The sequence below is a fragment of the Pavona decussata genome, unplaced genomic scaffold, assembly GCF_977016875.1.
Source record: "Pavona decussata unplaced genomic scaffold, jaPavDecu1.1 SCAFFOLD_127, whole genome shotgun sequence".
In the NCBI taxonomy this organism is placed as follows: Eukaryota; Metazoa; Cnidaria; class Anthozoa; order Scleractinia; family Agariciidae; genus Pavona; species Pavona decussata.
In genome coordinates this window covers 1,004,743-1,025,197 of record NW_028145541.1, presented here as the reverse complement: position 1 = coordinate 1,025,197, position 20,455 = coordinate 1,004,743, and the positions used below count along the sequence as shown (strand labels likewise).

General features: G+C 40.7%; 1 protein-coding gene and 1 pseudogene across 1 annotated transcript in view; one reads left to right on the top strand and one right to left on the bottom strand.

The window, feature by feature from the left end:
* Positions 1–20,455, top strand: part of LOC146469081 (dynein axonemal heavy chain 8-like) — a 97,273-nt gene that overhangs the window by 1,726 nt on the left and 75,092 nt on the right. Inside the window, exons 3-10 of the mRNA XM_085123717.1 lie at positions 1,038–1,125; positions 8,351–8,514; positions 9,249–9,444; positions 15,243–15,406; positions 16,453–16,629; positions 17,367–17,480; positions 18,757–18,864; positions 19,707–19,955. Coding sequence (XP_084979843.1) covers positions 1,038–1,125; positions 8,351–8,514; positions 9,249–9,444; positions 15,243–15,406; positions 16,453–16,629; positions 17,367–17,480; positions 18,757–18,864; positions 19,707–19,955 — 1,260 coding nt within the window. The remainder of the gene's footprint in view (positions 1–1,037; positions 1,126–8,350; positions 8,515–9,248; positions 9,445–15,242; positions 15,407–16,452; positions 16,630–17,366; positions 17,481–18,756; positions 18,865–19,706; positions 19,956–20,455) is intronic.
* Positions 3,737–6,313, bottom strand: LOC146469083 (uncharacterized; annotated as a pseudogene).

The window sequence follows — 20,455 nt, the reverse complement described above, 5'->3', positions numbered from 1 at the left end:
TTGTAACACTTGATGTGCAATCTTTTGGCGAATCAAACAGTCGAACAAGTAACGTGCACATTTTGACAATCCAGTAAAAAGGGTTAGGGATGAAAATGCTTTTTGTCATAAAACAAGATGCCCTTAATCGGCATTACACGGAATGCTTAATGTAGCCCCATTTATTCCCCATGATATGTTTCGCAGATATTTAAAAACTATCCTCCCTTCTAATAAGAATAAATTTAGAGATACAGTTTTTTCGCTTATTTTTATAGTCAACTGTATCCTCCCTTCGCAATTGAAATAATTGAATGGTTTTATTCAGAGAGACCGCGTGATTTTTATCATTGTGTTACTGGGAATCATACCGGGAATAACTCTGCAATAACGTCATGACCCTGCTGAACTGGTCTAGCTTCCTTGGCTTTGAATTTTTCAATCTGTTGGTAAACGCGTAGTTTCTTCGCTGTGAACTCTCCTAATTTCCACAGTTTCAACTTTCGAGTACTACCTAGAACTGTTATTATTTCGATTTGCCGCTCGAAAAACGTTTGTTTTCTTTCAGAAAACGGGAGATCCGGAGTCGTAAATTCAGACATGTGGCCGCCATTGAACAAAAACAACTTTTCCAAATGATGATTTGCTTCGACGTCACACAAGTAGAGATGAGTGGGTCCCCTCCCTCGTGATATACGCGCAGATAATGGAGTTTGATTAGTTCGCTTTTGTTCAAGACAATCAAAACAATAGATCCCTTCTGGGAGAAGGAAGAATTTAATCTAGTTTTAATGAATAAATCAAATGATGATTTGACGTCACACAGGAAGTGATGAGTGGGTCCCCTCTCTCGTGATAAGTGCCTGAAAAATAGAATTTGATTGGGCTGCTTCTGTTGAAGACAATCAGAACAATGTATCCTTACTAGGGGAGGACAGAGTTTAATGCAAAGATACCCTACCGAAGCCTAGACACGTCATGCCCTGCGGGCATTCCGTGTAATGAGACCTAGCAGTTTTGGCTAGTTTTCTAATAAGGATAATCTTTTATTTCTCCAGGCTGTTTACATGATAGACAGTTTTCTAAAACCAAGGGGAAGAAGATCGTTGATGTTCTTTTATCAAGAATATGATCAGGAGGGAAGTTGTAAGTATCAAAATGAACTAAACAGAATACTGTTGTCACTTGAAAGTGACAAAGTAAGGAAACACTTATGGACGTGTCTTATGGACGTGTATTGTCGCTATTGTTTGTTATCATTTACGTTATGGTACTACATATTTGCAGAAAAGTTTTTTGACAATTTAATTTTGCGATACTGAAACGGCAATATTCATGGAGTTGGAGAATTTGCTGAAAAATTGCTTTATCAAATTAGCTTTTTTTCTTTCCTTGTTGATGATGGGTAATGTTGCACTTGGCTGCAGGCTTCTAGACAGCCCACACAGTCACTTATAAATTGGCTTTGGTTACTGTAGTATGAAGCAGCTAGGAGTTATACTTCACACCCCTGGAGTGGATGCTTGTAAACCACAGGGACACCCAACATGACTGAAGCAACTAGGAGTTCTAGCTTACTAGTCCATCACAGGATAACCAGCATGGGTAAAGCAACTAGGAGTATGGGGTCACAACATGACTGAGCTGCTAGAAGTACAATGTATTACTTCTTCCCCTGGAGGGGAGGCCAGTCCATCACAGGATACCCAACACGGCTAAAGAAACTAGGAGTAATTACTACTCCCCCTGGATGGGATGTTAGTCTGTTGCAACATTGCTGCTAGTATTACATGTGATAGGTTTAGATTTATCATGGTTTGCTTCTACCCATTTACACTTGATTGCAAAAATGTTGACACCTAAAATGCATAAACCGTGAACGATGAGACCCAATAGCTTTATGGGTATAAGCGTACTAAATTTATTTGCATAATATTCTATTCTCGTGCAACGGTTGATGACCAAAATTAGTTGCACATGGTGAATGATGGAAACTGTCCAAGCTTTCGTTAAAATGTGCAAGTTGGCCAACAAGGGCCAATTTGAGTGATGCACAATTCGCGATTTTCCTAAGTTCAAAACAGGCAGTCAACTTAACCAATATTTGGTAGAAAATTATTCGGAAGAATTAAGTCAGCACTGTATTTTTTATTGCAAAGAATGAGAATGGTAAATTATTGATTATGAAAATGAGGTTATTGTTTAAGGTGGCCGAACACAGTTTGCGCACGCTTTACATAATTATTCTGTTAGTGATGCTATGAAGCGTGCGCTAGGGTTGTGGTAAGCAAATACTATCGATCCCTCGATTTTATACCAAATGGACCACGAAGGTGAGTTTTGCTCTTATAATAACTCAGTTACTCGTTTGTGAATCCTTCTTGATTTATCACCAAACAAAGAAAGTGAGTTCAAGAAGAGCTAATCCTTTTACACGCTTTTCTTCTCTGCTAATTAAAAGCCACGCATGCACATTTGACCAAAAAATTGTGACTGGTTGTTTTAATGGAAATGAACAGTTTTCTAAGGAACCGCGTGTTAGAATTTCTTGAAATTTGGCAAAACAGTAGTTCTCTAAAAGCGTAACTCGCCTACGAACAAAAACCAAAATCTAACAGAGGGTGACTTCAAAAAACATTAAAGTACAAAACCAGCATTTACAGGTCTGGAGATCTCTCTGTTAAAATTACATGAAAGCAGCATCACTATGTCAGTATTTTGTGAGTTTTTCTGGATACAAAAAATGGAAAAAATCTAACGAGTGCATTTTCTAAAAATTAAGGAAAACCATTTTTTGTGGACGGTTAATAGCTTGCTGCGTTGCCATGGCAATGGCACCTTGCTCAACAAGAAGTATCAACATTTATTCCTTCTTAGTTAATCTTGCACCATGCTAATTTCAGGTAATCAGAAGTACGTAGTTTTAAAATAATGTTCACTAACACCTGTATACTGGAAAACTGTGTTCGGCCACCTTAAACACTACCCACAAATCCGTTATGTCTCATCGTTCACGGTTTATGCTTTTTAACGTTTTTGCAATCGAGTGTAAACAACTTGTTGGAGAGAGGCAGTGAGGGCAAATTAAAGTTCCACATCAAGCAAGGAACAACCTACTGCTGAGATCACATGTAGAGCACAAGGGCTATCTCCTTGACCAATATGCCTCCACATTGGTACAGTAAAATTTCACACCTGGGTTGAGGGAGAGAATATGGCGCTTGCCTGCTAGCAAGGTCTCTACTACGTCAGCTGCGAGAGGATTGGGGTGGGGGCTGCTCGTGCTCTCCTTCCATGGATGACCTAAAAGAGAGCTTGCTCGCAGGCTAAGGTGTAATTTAAGGTGTTTAAGGTGGCTCAATAGGGTTATGCAAGATCACGAAGCGCGCGCCAGTGACATCAATCGAAAGTTAATATTTTCGTTCTTTTTGCTGTTTTTCAAATCAAAGCTACTGAAACATAAAATAAAAGGACCAAAATTTGCTGTTCAACAGTCACCTCTGAAATCAAGGCTTTTAGTCTCAAATTAAAACTACTGAAACATCGCCTTTTTTTGACGTCTGTTTGGCTTTGATTCCAATTTTCTTCAATTTCCTTCGGTAAAATTTTCCGGTATGCTCCAACCGGGTAGAGTCTGACAAGAAGAAACTTTTAAAATCGAGAAAAGTACGGGTCGTCAAGGTGGTTTTTTCGTTTTTAGTATTTTTGTGTTTTTTTGGCTGAGGGAAAACCTTGTCTTACAGATTTTTCTGATAAATTGACAGCAAGGAAAGCTAAAAAGGTATAACATCTCTGCCAAATTTTAAGGAATTTCACCGAAGGAAATTCGAGAAATCTGAGGGGGAACTTTCTATTTTTTCACCTCAATGACAATGACGTCATCAGAATAGGAACTCGCCAAGATCGCTATTTGGGCATGCGCGAACTTTCGAACCACGCGATTTTGTCGAGAACGAATGTGTAAACACGGGCCGTCACTTATCTTTGACGCTTTTATACAAAATGCTTTTCACCTGAAACTCAGTTGAGGACATACCTTAATTCATTATGTCGCAGAATCTTTGGAAACCTCCTCCAAGTGTTTCAAAATTGCGGACACTATTCTCGTCGTGTTTGTGACCCTTGGAAGCGATGAATGACTCGACAATGGCGGTTTCGTCAAAACACACACAAGACCTTTCCGTCCAAATCGTTGGTACACATTCTTTAAATCCTCATATCTTAGGCCACTGCCAGCAATTTTTTCGGCGATGCTTTGCTTTATTGGGCTATCCGCATGACCTGGCTTGAACAGCTTTCCTCGAAAGGACAGGAGTCTCAGATGACGGTTGTCAAGATATTTCAGGTCTTCGGCGGCATCCTTGACAGAGATTGCAGAACTTCTGTTCACCAGCATTTCATCAGACAAAGCCAGCCTAGACGAAAGCAAGATTCTTCGAAGAGCGATCACGTCCTCTAGGGCGTCGTGGGCGTCAAAGGTTGTTTGAAATTAATGTTCGTAAACAGAACTCTGGCCAGGCTTTGGATATTGACCTTCGGCGTTTTGGAGGGAAGAGTGCTTGCTTTTGATGAGTGACTTCAGCAGTGTCAGAGTGTCTGCAAACCGGATGGAACTGATGGAACTGAGCTCCGTAATAAAATTTTCGCCACCATTTCGAAGAAGTATTGGTATATCAAATGTCGCGGCGTTGTGTCCAGCCAAGATTGTGCAAATGGGCTTTGTGGACCGTGACGAAGCTGAATCTATGCTGGCCCGCAAAAAAGTTAAGAACTGCCTAAGTGCTTGAGATAACTCAAAGGTTTCTATGGGTCGGTTATCTTTAAAAAGTCGGCGGATTCCATTGACAGTTTTAACTGTAAGTTTGTTGACCTTTGACGCGTGAGAATCTATGTCTCTGTTTGGTAGAATATAGTATGAGAATTGTTTGTCTGACCTATCCACGGCAGCGAGCTGACATACTTCTGCTGATTTTCCCGTTGAATTTGTCTCGATGTCAAATAAAACAAAGTGATAAAATTTTCTGTCATCAAATTTTTCCTTTTGAACTGTAGGTCTAGAAGTGTATTTCGGAACTGCATTTTCGTACTGCTCTTGTTGTTGTGTCGTGATAGCAGCTTTTATGTCATAAAGTTCAGTGTTGAAAGTTCAGAATTGTTCAACTCCATTGCTGTCGCAGAAGAGTTTAGGTTCAGGCCAATGCCACTTTCATACATGGTACCTTCTTTGGCCTCCTTTTTCGAGGTTTCTGAAATCTTGTGTTTATCTAATTGTGATCGACGTCGCTTGAATGCAACTGTTGATTTCCTTTGTTTGTCCATCGAGCTTTTCTTTTCTTTTCTTCGTATTATGGTTTAATTAATTACACAGAAAAAACCTGGCTCTATGTTAAGTGATGCGAGAGTTTGAGGAATGTACCTGTAACCTAAATTTACTTGAGAGACACTGCAGGACACTCGATAATCATTGCTTTCACTTCCCCCGTAAAAGCGAATTTTGGGGTTCTTTGAGCCCACCACACTGTTCAGAGACTCATTACGCTGTGAATTTGCTGCAGGTGCAAGTTTGTTGATAACAACATCTGTGCTATATTCATCAAAGAGAGATTTCAGGGCTGATTGAAGGCTATCTCCTTGGAGGTCTTTGCCATAGGGAAGGTCTCTGTGACAATAATGTGAAGGATTTTTCTTGTACCGACACCATGTTTCTCTACAACCAGAGTGGTCACCAAATGCATGAGGCACAATTCTTTGAATTGCAGATTTCATGTTTGTTGCATCCCCTTTGTTTTGTGCAGTACAGTATGTAAAGGACTTGACAAGGTAATTTATGACTTTCTGTGACAACACTGAACTGTTGGGGAACTTACTTCGTTGGCTCAAGTTGTATAGGCGTCTTGTAAGGGATCTTTTTACGTGAACTGTGTCACTACATTTTTCCACACCATAGGGCACCTTTTGTTTTAGGTGAGATTCAGTCGTTGAATCATCATCCCCAGTGTAAATTGAAAATTTGACATTTGATTCAGTTACCTTATTGAAAAGTTCCACTGCAGCTAAAGGCTCCATTGACTTTGAAGAACCTGAATGATTTTTTCTACAGTCGTGGTCTTTTGGTTGTTTTCCTGCCTTTTTAGCTTCATCACATGAGCGGCACATTTTATTTTTCGTTGTGTAGTCAAGGACCTTTCCAGTTGAAAGGCCCATGACTGCAGCATGTCTGGTCTTTGAGTTGAAACCTCGCCCCCGTTTCTGCCACCCCATGTCGTAAGAACAGGCAATGGCTACCAAATTGTTCTGGTCAGGCTTGTTACCATTTTCAATTGCCTTCTCTCTTTCAAGGTCTAGGAATTTCTGGCAACTGTCTTTTGCTACTAGTTATATTGCCTTTCCAGCTTCCCTTTCCCGATTTTTAAAAGTTGATGTGTTCATTGCAGGCACATTGAGGGTTGAAAGTAAATTGTTTAAATGGGTGTTGCCCACTCCTGTATGTAAACAACCAAGTGCAGCTCTCGTGTTCACATCAAAGGTCAATGGACCACGTGCACCGGATCTGTGCTCTTTCGATGTTTTAATGGTGTTTTCCCCATTGCATTGGCTGCATAGAACAGTAAATGTGCTTGCCAAACCATTTTTTTGTTCTTCAATAACATTGCCAAGGGACAAAGGGCCTACAAATATTGTAAAATACACTGTAAACTAACAGGGAAAAAGGACTCCATCCACAATATTTGTTATGTTTTTTTTTTATATGATAATGGTGTATAGTGCAAAATTAACTAACCATGTGATTTCTGAAGGGGCAAACAACTTCAAATCCAGAAATTTTAGCCAGGTCTTTTTTGTATTGTGATGGATTTTCTTCACATGTGCTGTTTGCTTATGGCATTGCACTACATAGTATACTTAAAATAAAAAGATTATAGTTGTCTATTATCTGACACTCTAGTGTGCTTTTGAGAAAAATAAGGGAGTATGATATGAGGATAAGCTGATTTCCCAATAATTTGCATTGTTTGCTCCCTGGAAGACCACATGGCTAATTTTGGTTGTAATATGGGGACCAATATGGCAGCTATTGTGAATAAGACCTGTGGTGGGATGGCCATGTTATTCTAAGTCCAGTTCAAATTTCACCTAACCTTGGTTTGAGGAGAGAGTGAATATTGTTTCCTTCTGACCGTGAATGGTAGGTGACATTGAGCATAATCTCACTTTTTATTTCTCATGAATCAAGAAATTATTCATGAAATAGTGGCCTGATACAACCAAGTTTGAGGCTGGCGTATGAAGTGGTCCTGGCCGTAAAGCTTTCATCTTTAAAAACCAATAATTTAAGCCAGAGCAGGATTTGTTATTTTCTAAAAATTCTTGAAATAGGTATCTCTTCAAGGTAGAGCAAATGATATTTTACTGCAAATTTACTGCACGGTTTTGGAAATAAACAAATCATTTGAAGGCATGGATGAATATATTCAAGGATTATACTTGTTACAGCAAATAGGTCAGTATTTAGAAAAATGACAAGACGAAACAAACCCGCCAGAATTAAAAAAAAATTGACATGCTCGAAATATGCTATGGTGCAGGGGAAAATATTGAGTATTTACCGCAATGACAAAATGAGCATTCCTTCAGACCCTCTGTAAGGGTCTCTACGTCCACCAGTCTGGATCGTCATCCTTGTGGCCGGTTCGCCTCCCTCTTAGCTGTATTCTGCTGGTAGGAATCAGGGTTGGAGTCAATAGAACAGGTAGGCCGATAATTAGGACAAGCTGGGCAGGAAAATCTTCCCAAAAAATTCAAAACTTCCGGATAAAGAAAAACGTACTGACCTCAAGTGCTCTTGTCATTCGTTTTGCTGGGGGTTCGTTTTCCTTGGATATGATATCATACTGGAGTTTCCTTTTGGCATTCCACTTTTTGAACCCTTCGTGCAAATTTTTAATTTTTGTTTCTTCCCTGGTCTCGATCGCGTCCACTTTCCGAAAGCGACCTGACGCATCACGGATGTTGTGTAGGCGTTGTGTAGGCGTCGTGTAAACTTCTGCTTGTGTAAATTTGTGCTCGTTACTGGAAAGTACCGATGCCATTTCACTCTCATCAAGTAAGCTTCGCGTTTATTTGACAAAAATTACGCGTTCGCGTGAGGCCGCCATGTTTGTTTTGATATTTGTTGCCTTTAAAGCTCGCGCCATTTTTTGTACCCATTCTTCATGCGGCCAAAAAACCATATTGAGCCACCTTAAGCAGTGTTCAAAGCATCCACCTCTGGGTAGCCTGTCTGGCATTTATTATTTGACCCATGAGCTCTAAGAAATAGGGGACACTGATAACTAATTTGATGCATTTCATTTATATTTTGTGTTTACAGTTACTGAGATCCGAGGCCGTTCAGTGCTACATGTTCCCAAATCTGGTTCCTCAGCCAAAGTGCTGCTGGTTACAGATGGACTTGAAGAAGGGCTGACTGGGACTCTAGTGTACTGTGTAAAAACAGATGCCAGTAAAGACATTAAGATGAGGATTATTGCTGATGTATGTTATTCCATCTATTGATAGGCCTTGATAGGGGGGGGGGGGCACCCTAGGTAGTTGTGAGGCATTTGAATTTGTTTTTTGGCTCTTCTTGGTACCAAAAAAAAAGAAAAGAAAGAAAAAAGGAAGAAATTAAATAAATTAGTCAAATTAAATGAAATCCCCTTAGTGAGATTAAAATACACTCTTTTTATAAGAACGTCAAATTTGGGGTTGAGGCTGAGCGTTGTTATTAGTTTTGAGCCTGAAAAGTTCTTAAGATGTTTTTAGTTATCTGTTATAGTATTTCAATAAATCTATGTGGACGCATGACCAAGACATCTAATGTTTGGGTTGATTGGACAATATAGACTGAATTTTTACCTGCATTATTTTATCCGTATTTATACTGTTCATTTTTAAAACATTTGGCCATAATAAAAATGTTCTTAACAGACTCTGCAGCCTTGGTAATGCTCTTAGTCTGTTCTTAAATTTTATTTAATCTCAGCCTCAACGTTCTTACAGAAAAGGTTCTTATAAAAACAAAAGGGTGTAACATAATTTCTCAAGGGAAATGGGAAACTGTTTGAAATAGCCTGGGCTGAAGATTGCCAGGTCTACTGTATCAGCAACACATTAAGCTGCAGTCAAAAGTGCTACCTGTATTTGAAGTAGTTATAGTCATTTATTTGTCTTGGAACATCAAAATATTTCTGTTTATATTATTTCCTTGTTTTACAATATTTATTTAGGAAGTATCCTTTGGCATGATAAATGTTACGGAGGCTGGGTCACTCATTCCAGCCTTGAAGAAACATCTTACAAAGATCTATTTACCAGCCATTGAAGCAATGTCAAGCTGGGGAGAACTCACAGAAACTCCACAAGGAATGCATACTCGCAAAGAATTTGTGGAATCCTTGGACAACTTTGCCCGTTTTATTGAGGGTAAGACAAAATAAAGAGTTTGTAAGTTATAATTTAAGTAATGTTTAAAAACCGAGCAGGAGTATTTTATCAGGTTTAAAACCACGAGATGCAGCTGAGTGGTTTTAGACCCAATAAAACACATGCTGCGAGTTTTTTGAACGGCTTCAAAAACATTCCTGGAAAAGCGTGTGTAGTGATATGATAGTGCATGATTATGCAATACATGATACGTATCACATGATTACTGTAAGCAGAAAGCACATGGTATAATACAGTGAGTTAAACGGATGTCTGTGTCTTCACTCGTGTCTTCAATTATATAAAGAACCCTTCGGTTACTACATTGGCGACGAGGATCCCACAAAGAAGAAAGGAGTAGAAGAACATCAGCCAATGGCTCCACCAGAAGAAACCGATAATCCTGGTCCGAGCACAAATCCGCAACCAAACATCACAGTCGTGAATCGTCAATTAAACATCCGTCCGTTCACCATCTCAAATGATGCTAACGACACAGCCGTGCGATGGGCGAAATGGAAAAAGGATATAGAGAGACAATTCAGGTTCTTCGGATTAACAGATCCAGAAGTTAAGAAAGATGGCTTAATTATCTATGGTGGATCGCAGATTGCCGATTTAGAAGATTCCCTCCCGGATCTACCCGCACAACACGAGGGCGAAGATGTCTACTCGCGTTTTATTCGGAAACTAGACAAGAATTTCCTACCAAGAAAAAACAAGGACTATGCACGATTCCAGTTTGGAAACCTTTCTCAGCAGATCGATGAGAGCATGGCGAAATATTACGCTAGACTACGAGAGATAGCAAAGAAATGCGAATTCACCGACGAAGATGATGCAATCCGAGACCATCTTATCAAGACGATGACAAACAGCCGCTTACGAGTAAAAACAATTCGCAATAACTGGACGTTGTCCCAGATCTTGGATGAAGCAGCCATAGAAGAAGAGTCCACTACTCAAGCAAACGAAATCGACCAGAAACTCCAGGACACAACGGAATCACACAAAGTTAAACAAGTCAAAAGTTACAAGCGTGACAACAATGGTATGTGTCCCCGCTGTGGTTCAAAACATGGAAAAGGAAATTGCCCAGCATACGGAGCTAAATGCTACAAATGTGGTAAACGTAACCACTACACCAAAATGTGCCGTAACACGGATCAAAGATACCGCTCAGATGATAAACAAGGTGACAGATCGGGTCGCCGAAATGACAAGAAAGAAGATTTTCAACACGCGCCGCGACAGCCAAGACCGCCGACAGATCATCAACACCGCCGAAGACGAGTTCGACACATTGAACAAGATGCACAAGATGCACGCGACATTTCAGAAAGCGAAGACTCTTTCGATGAGGACATCGCCAGACTCGTACAGCACATGCACGTACACCGTACAGCACAGGACACCATCGAGAAAAACAAATGCGAGATTTGGATCAATGGAACCAAAATAGAAGTTGAACCGGATACAGGCGCCGATGCAAACGTCATGGACGAACACCAGTTCAATGAATTGCTACGAGTAACGCCGGAGGTTAAATTACGCAACACGAAGATCAAGCTGAAAACACTCACCGCAGATCTACCAGTCATTGGAGAATGCGACGTCACCTTAGAAAACAAAACGCGAAAAACACAAGCGACAATCGCCGTTATTCAAGGAACAATCGATTCCCTACCGTTACTCGGAAGACAAACACTGGAAGAGCTGGGAATGATCCAATTTGACGCGACAGGAGGACTGAAAGAACCAAATCGAGAAGAATTACAGAAGATCCACAAGATCCAAACCGGAAATGAAGATCTTAACAAGATTCTCTTTCAGCACGAAGAGAGATTTAGAGGCATTGGCAAAGCAAGAAGAGATGGACAAGACATCGAAATCCATTTACCACTTAAAGAAGATGCGAAACCGATCGCACAAAAGCCCCGCCGAGTACCATACCACCTGATGGAACCTCTACGTCACCGAATGGAAGAATTTGTCGAGAGAGACATCATGGAAAAGGTGCCAGAACATGACTCCATCACATGGTGCTCACCACTGGTTGTCCAACCGAAACCAAAAAAACCCAACGACATCCGTGTCAGCCTTGACTTAAGAGTACTGAATAAGTCCATGGAGCGCACAAGACAAGTACAAGCGCCTATCACAGAGGACTTCATCACCACTTTCAAAGATTGCAAAGTCTTCAGTAAACTTGACATGAACCACGGATACCACCAGTTCTCACTAGACGAAGAATCAAGAAAACTCATGACATTCTCAAGTCCATGGGGTAACTATCGTTACAAGCGACTCGCGTTTGGAGGTGTCAACAGCCAAGATTTATTTGATGCTGAAATGAGCAAGATTATCTCGGGAATACCAAGAGTCCTTAACAACCGAGACGATATCATGATTGGCGGAACCAACTGGGATGACCACAATGCCAACTTAGCAGCTTTACTTCAACGACTGAAGCTCCACAACCTTACCCTACGTAAGGAGAAGTGTGAATTTGGAAAATCAACCATCGACTTTCATGGGCACCTGTTCACTGCCGAAGGATTGAAGCCCAGTCCCAGTAAAGTCAAAGCTGTCAGCGAATGCAACCCACCGAAATCTAAAGAAGAGCTTGTGTCATTCTTGCAAATGATGGCCTATCTATCACGTTACATCAGCAACTTTTCCAACCGCTGCGAACCGTTGAGAAGACTCACAAAGAAGGAACACAGCTTTGAATGGACCGAAGCTCAGCAAACTGCTTTCGAAGATCTGAAGACTGCAATTACTTCAGCACCAGTTCTCATCCCATACAAGCCAGGTCGAGAAACCATGGTCATATGCGATGGCAGCCCAACTGGCCTTGGAGGTGGCTTGTTCCAAAAGACTGAACATGGTTACCAACCAGTCCACTTTGTTAGCAGATCATTAACAGACACCGAGAAACGGTACTCTCAAATAGAACGAGAAGCACTGGCTGCAGAGTTTACCACCACCAGGCTACACATGTATCTACTTGGAGCACAGCACTTTCAGTTAGCAACTGACCACAAACCGCTCCTCCCACTCTTCAATAATCCAACTGCAAAGCTACCACCAAGAATAGAGCGAATAGTGATGAAGATGCAGAACCTAGACTTCACTGCAGTACATATACCGGGGAAATCCAATATGACTGACTACCTTTCCCGACACCCATTACCAGAGGTCCAGCAAACAAAACATGAAGGCTACGTCAAAGCAGTCATTGACGCAGACCACGCGATAGTCATGGACACTATCCGATCAGCAAGTAAAGAAGACAAAGTGCTGCAGAAGTTGAAGATAGCACTTGAAACAGGGAAATGGAATAGAAACGATCCAGACCTGATACCATACTACGACGTAAGAGCAGACATTTACGAATCCGAAGGAGTCCTGCTGAGGCTCAACAGGATTATCCCACCAGAATCACTGCGAGACAAGATTGTCAGCATTGCTCACAAACAGGGACACTTAGGCATTTCAAAAACAAAAGAACTTCTCAGACGGAAGTATTGGTTTCCCAACATGAACAAACGCATCGACGATATTGTTAGCACATGCTTAAGCTGCCAAGTGACCACCAACACTCAGCACACTGAACCCGCCAAGATGACGGAACTGCCAGAACGACCGTGGAACACCGTCGAGGCAGACTTCTGTGGCCCATTTCCTAATGGCGAATATGTACTCGTTGTAACCGACCAGTACTCAAGATACCCAGAAGCAGAGTTCATCAGCTCAACATCTATCAAACCAGTCCGAAGAAAACTGAAGAAGATGTTCGCCACACATGGGGTACCACAGACAGTACAAACCGATAATGGACCGCCATTTAACTCAAAAGAGTTCCAGACACTTGCAACAGAAATGGGATTCAGTCACACCCAAACATCCGAAAGCTCAAGGCCAAGTCGAAGGTTTTAACAAGCTCGTAAACAAGATAGCGACAATCGCAAAACAGGAAGGGATAGACGTACGCGAAGCAACCTACGACATGCTCCAAACATACAGGGATACACCACACCCAGCAACCAGGAAGACACCCTATGAGCTAATGATGAACAGAGAGATCCGGACGAAACTTGAACACTTCCCATCATCCATACCAACACAGGATCAAGAAGTCAGAGTCAACGACCGAAACTACAAAGAACGAATCAAGCAATACCACGACAAGCGATACCGAGCGACGGAACTGCACCTAGACATCGGGCAAGCAGTCATCGTAAAGCGAGACAAGAAACGAAAAGCTGAGACGCCGTACGAACCGCACATATATGTCGTGACCCAGGTGAAGGGATCAACCATCATCGCCAAGAGGTTAACTGATGGCAAAAGTATTTGCCGAGACAAATCAAAATTCAGACGTCTCAAAAGCAATACCAGCAACACCGATTCCAACGAAAGGGAAACAGGAACGCAACCTCAAACACAGATACCACCTGCATATCTCCCACAACCACCAGCAATAGCAGCACAGAGGGTGGATGCAGCTAGCAACGCTGCAGAACATAACCAGGCCGCACCGGAACCACTCAGGCGATCCAACAGAAGGCATAGATCAGTCTTCGAAGGACACTTAAGAGATTTTGAACAATGACAATTAGAATTTGAGAAACACGTGAGAGAATAGCTAAGAATTAGGACACCGATCGGACATTGGACATAAACTGTTACTGTTATGTAATCGCACGAATCATTTATGATTATATTTTTAGTAATAAGAGATCTTGGTCGATTATTTTTACATTCACGATTTGTACAGGAATGTACTGAAAAGGGAGGAATGTAGTAATATGATAGTGCATGATTATGCAATACATGATACGTATCACATGATTACTGTAAGCAGAAAGCACATGGTATAATACAGTGAGTTAAACGGATGTCTGTGTCTTCACTCGTGTCTTCAATTATATAAAGAACCCTTCGGTTACTACAGCGTGTGTCAATAGAGTTCATAACAATTATGCTTTTGTGAACGTTGGAAATTAGCATACTAGAAAAACACCGCATACTAATGAGGAGTGTTTTAAAAACACCACATACTAGTCAGCACATACTAATCAGCTGATAAAACACCACATACTAATAAGGAGGAGGTTTATTGATATGAAGTCACTGCATGTGTTGTATTATCGACCATTTGATAGGTCAATGTGCTTATGAATTATTGATGAGTTTTTGAACAGTACTAGCAATACCCAATAAAGTAATAAATTATTATTAACAGAACTGAGCCTGATAATGGATTGTCAAAAAATGTTTAGGATTTAACTAATAATTTAAATTTGTATAGTGCATAATTCCATGATACGATGATCAAATGTGCTTTACAGTTTGGGGACTCTCTCCAGATCGAATTGGAATTTGGAAATGTTGGTTTTTGAGAATAAGGGAAAACTGGGGTACCTGTAGATAAACTTCTAAGAGCAAGGATGAGAACCAACCACAAACTCAACCCACATATGATCTGAAGCCTGGGAATCGAATCCAGGCCATTTTGGTGGAAGCAGTCCTTCAGTTATCACCAATCATTAGAGGCAGGCGGAATAAGAATTTTGTTTACAAATACATTTTTTGTTTAGGATACGTTTTCTTGGCCACTTCCACTTGTATCCCCTAATTAATGAAAATGCTGCAATTTGCATAACTATAAGCAAGGAGGACAACACCTTTCATTTGTTTTTTTCATCAGTGTTAAAAAGGTGCAGATTACTGGTAAAAAAATAGAGTTTGTACATTGCCAATGATATGTGTTTTTGTTCTTTTGTGTTCAGGAGCTTTTGCTTCAATGAATGACGCAGTAAAGCTTCACCCATGTGATGTAATTGATGTGAGTTCCCTTGAGGGTCCAAGTGATTACCAGGCATTGGCAAACAATCAAGATATACTCTCTGGACTGGATGACTTAGTGCACTCCTGGTGCAAACAAATTGAACAGGTAATCTTGATTACAATACCTTTACTTCCAGGTTCCAGAATTTTGTCTCGCATCAAGACATACCACCCTAAAGCTAATTTGTACCAACAGTCAATACTCTTACTGATACTATGAAACATTTCTTATTGATTGCACTTAAGAATTAAAGCAGTGTTGGTTTTCTTTATTGATACTTACAGTATAAAGTGTGATGTCACAAATATTTGAATTTTTGAAATTATGGGATTTATTAAGATGGTCGCAAAGAGCATGATGAAAAATGCTTACTTGCCAAAAATTAGAACCTTATTGCAATTTGGGAGTGAGATATTGAGACTTTCATGCTCCAGTGACCCTGTGCAAATCCTTCTAATTTTGTCTCTGTTCTAAATGTTTAGAACTGAGACAAAATTACAAGGATTTGTATGGGGTCATCTGACCATAACAATACTAATATCTCACCCCCAAATTGCAATAAGATGCTGATTTTTGGCAATAGGGAATTTTTCATCATGCTCTTTCAACAAATCCCATAATTTCGGAAATTTAGTTTTTGTGATGTCATCACTTTAGTACTCTATTATCAGTATTGGTTGAGCAACTCACATTTTTTTAAATTGATCAAACTGTGAACTGGTTCATTAGACAACCAGTCAGCCAGTCCATCCATCCATCCATCCATCCATCCATCCATCCATCCATCCATCCATCCATCCATCCATCCATCCATCCATCCATCCATCTGTCAGTCAATCCAAATAGGCCTGATACACCCAGATTGGGTGTATTGGAGGACCTTCGATCAATCATTCACAGTGAGTCACACATACACTCAGAACCAGGATGCTATGCACAATATATTAATTAAGGAATCAAATGTATACGGTACAGTCCTTATGCATTGGCGTCTTTGGTGGTGATTGAGCTAGATTTCTCATGATGTAGACTTATTCCTTCTTTCTTGTTATACCCACACAGGTAAGAATATAGGAAAAATAATAAGACATGTTTTCATGAGTCCAACAGTACTGTCAGACTTCCTAAAGCTTTGTGTTATTCGCCAATAGGTGTTAGCTGAGAGCGAACAGATGAGAAAGGAAGCAGATGACACAGGACCTATGGCTGAACTGGAACACTGGAGAATGAGAATGGCAAAATTTAACTCACTGGTCGAACAAATCAATGCTCGTGACTGTAGAGCAGTTTTACGGATTCTGCATATTGCCAAGTCTAAAACGCTTAAGGTAACTTTTACGCTGCTAAATTTTTAGTATGTCAGTGGTTGTTAGAAAATTTTTAAGGAAGACAACGCCGCAAAAAACAAAAAAAGAAAAAAAATGAAAACAAGACTAAAAGGTTTAACGAGGAAAAACAATTGCTCTGCACGTGCGATTTAAATTTTGGCACATTTCTTTGCCGTCCTCTGCAAAGCAACAGGAAGCTTAAGCAGAGATGAAGGGAACGCCAACGGAAACGTCACCTGAAAATATAATTTTAGTTCATTTTTTTTTGCAACTCGAATAACTTGTACAGGAACTGTGAACTACCTAAGAACCAAATTGGTAGGAGTGGCGTGAAACATTCACCGTCGTGTGTTCACGTTCTCCACAAAACCTTGAATTTGGTCAATTCACGTTGTTGTTTTGCAGAGGACGGCAAAGAAATGTACCAATTTTATAACGCACGTGCAGAGCGGTTGTTTTTGCTCATTAAACCTGCTGTTTTGCGGCGTTGTCATTTCCGTCGCCATCGCCCGCGTCGTCGACCATCAGTGGTCCTTGACATCAAAAACTTAGCGGCTTAGCCCTGTTCATTCGATCTCTATTGGCGGAAGTTTCGTAAACTCGAGAAACGAGGGCGTCGGCCTAGTGCCCCCACGTTTTAGGGCAACGAGGACAAAATACTTACAGCACTTCTAGTGAAAGTTGAGCTGAAGAGCTGGTAGTACGTAATTAATTAATTCTCTTTTCACGTGGTGCAGTTTTGGCGCGAGTTGGACTGCCGTATTACAGATGCCGCCAATGAAGCTAAGGACAATGTGAAGTTCCTTTACACACTGGAGAAAGCTTGTGATCCACTGTATCACTCAGATCCGGTAAGATTCAAGTTGAGCTTGGCTTTCCCTGCTGAGAAGGTTGTCAAACTAAGTGTTTCCAGTTTGTTAGAAGCTTGAGAGTTCAGCAACATCCGACGCCGGAAAGTCTATGATTTGAGATCGTGGCGAGTCACAAATTGTCGTTTTGCTTCATCTTGCATACCGTAAATGATCTAATAAACGCCCCCTCTCTAATGAACGCCTCCTATCTAATAAACGCCCCCCCTAAGCTGACAAGTTTGTTTTAAACGCACCTGTCTAACAAACGCTTCCTGTCTAATAACCCCCCCCCCCCCTTCCCTGAAAACCACACATAAACTAGAAACAGATGTACAATATAATCAATCAATTAATTTGCGTTCTTGATTAATTTACACCGGTGTGCGAGTTGCGTCTTGCTCAATTTCCAGTTCAAAGTGAGGATAGCGCTCTTTAATGTGCTTGATCTCTGTGCTTAGCATATCAGCAATTTTCTTTCGGCTTGTCTTAGCATTGTAGCATCCCGGAATTACAAGGCCTACTTCACGTTTCACTAGATAGTCTGCTAAAGATCTGTCATTTAGGTTATTATAATACAGTATTGTTACAGTTCTTAGCATAAACGCCTCTCTCTTTTAAACGCCTCTTATCTTTTAAACGCCCCCTTTCGGACCCTTGAAATTCAATAAACGCCCCTGGCGTTTATTAGATCATTTACGGTACGTACTGCATGCTGTTACGATAAAAAATAGGGAAAGCATCATGTATATGCTGGGCGGTAAAGTAAAAGATTAGAATGCGTATGATTTGTCATTTAGTCAGTGAAACAGGTATACTCGGTAAAAAGAAATCCAAGTTCTGCTAAACAGAAAGTCGAACCTATTACCTTCATTACGCATATGCCACAGATCGACATTCATATCCCAGCAGTGTGCAGAATGATGTTTGTCACATGAACCTAGTTTAATGGCTAGTTCGGACGCTCTACCACTGAGCTATTGGAGACTTGTGGGAGCTATATGACAAACATCCTGCATAGTGCTACGATTTGAATGTCGAAGTGTGGGATATGCGCATCGGAAGGTCATGGGTTCGACTCTTGTTGGGACAACTCGGATTTCTTTTTTACGAGTATGCCTGTGTCACGGACTGAACAACACATGATTGCTATGTATTTGCCAGGCTTAAGACATACCTTTGTATTTATTCCAAAGTAAAAGATGTTAATGTTAAGCTCGGTCCCGTAGTACGACTGATAAAATATTAACTAACATTGTTTTCTGGTTCTCCTTGAAAGGTTTCTATGATTGATGTTATTCCAGTGCTGATCAATGCTATACAGATGATACACACCATCTCTAGATACTACAACACCTCTCAAAGGATGACATCTCTCTTCATAAAGGTTAGCATGACTAACAAACTAACAAGCAAAGTTCAGTTTTAGTTCTCCCTTACAATAATAATAATACAACACAATAATTTATTAAACTCTCCCCGGCGGGGAGGGGGGAGGGCTTTTCAGAGCCTAAAAACTATCTAATAATTACAATGCAATTTTAAAAGAAGAAAAAATATATATATTAAAAATTAAAATCGACTCGTTAGAAGATAATTTATTAACTTGCGCTTAAAAATGTTCGTCGAGGAGCTCAATTTTATATCACTAGGTAAGTTATTCCAAATGGTTACTGCGCGGTATAAAAAGCTTCGCTGGCCCGTAGCAGTCTTATAGCGCGGTATGTCCAGTATATGGCTTTTAGATTCAAACTTTATGGCGTTATCCCCGGCTGATCCAGTCAACCTTAGCACAACCTCTGGAAAGGATTTCACTTGTCAAAATTTAACCCGTTAAACATAAAATTACTTCCATCGTGATCATCGGGTATCGTCGGCGTTAGGCATGTTCACACGGGACGATTTGCAACGACGATTTCCAGCGCAACATGTACACTGTCGGGCAGATAGTTGATGCCGTGTAACACGGGCGCCAGAACGATTTTCTGTGCAATTTACATTGGATTTGGCGCTGCAAGTTTTTGAAGCCGATTCAAAAACCCCCAGCGTGCTGAAAAAAGTCGTTCCCCTGGAACATCATTTTTGTTTTGTTTCATTGTAATTTAGATGTTCTTTGGATCTTGTCGAACTGTTCGTAAAGAATCGATAACATTGATCGGTCCTATCTCGGCTATTCACTCATTGTTCTTCAGTCTGTTCGGCCTGATAAGAATTCATTCTTCTTTACAGGTGACAAATCAGATGGTGACTGCGTGTAAGAACTTCTTAACAGACCGAGGTATAAACCGGGTTTGGGACCAGCCCAGACAGCCCTTGATAGAGAAGCTCAAAGCTTGCCTGAGATTGAACCAGGAATATCAGAACTGCTTCCAGCGAACAAAGAAACGCATCGCGGAGGACCCTAGCAAGAAACCGTTTGAGTTCTCGGAGATGTACATCTTTGGCAAATTTGACACTTTTTGCAAACGATTAAACCAGGTGTGGAACATTTTGCCGGGAAGTGGTAAAAACTACTATACTCGAGCAGAACCCATCAAAGTAACCAAACCACATAAAAGATGGTGGTCTCTGCTTGCACACCCCTTCCTCAACCTCAAAAGATGGTGTCTTTATTGCATAGCCACCCCTCTAGCCAATGAGATTCAAACCTCATTTTTCTTGTGTATCTAGCGATGCTGACCCTTGCTAGCTGAATAATTCTGTGTCAACTCAAATTTTAAAGCCAAAAAAGTTTTTGTCTGTAATGTTCATGAGATAGCCGGTTGGTGTCTTCAATAATCCTCCTACCACAGACAAGGTGGGTCCTCTTCAAACAAACTTGTTATGATCAGTTCTCTTACATGCATGAATGTTTTCTTTCCATTTCCCCTGTTTGCACTACTTAGACGTGACAAAAAACAAATGGAAAGATTTTTTATGAATAAACAGATTCTCTGTTGTCAGAAATGAGTGGAATGATAGTATGGTCCGTATTAGTT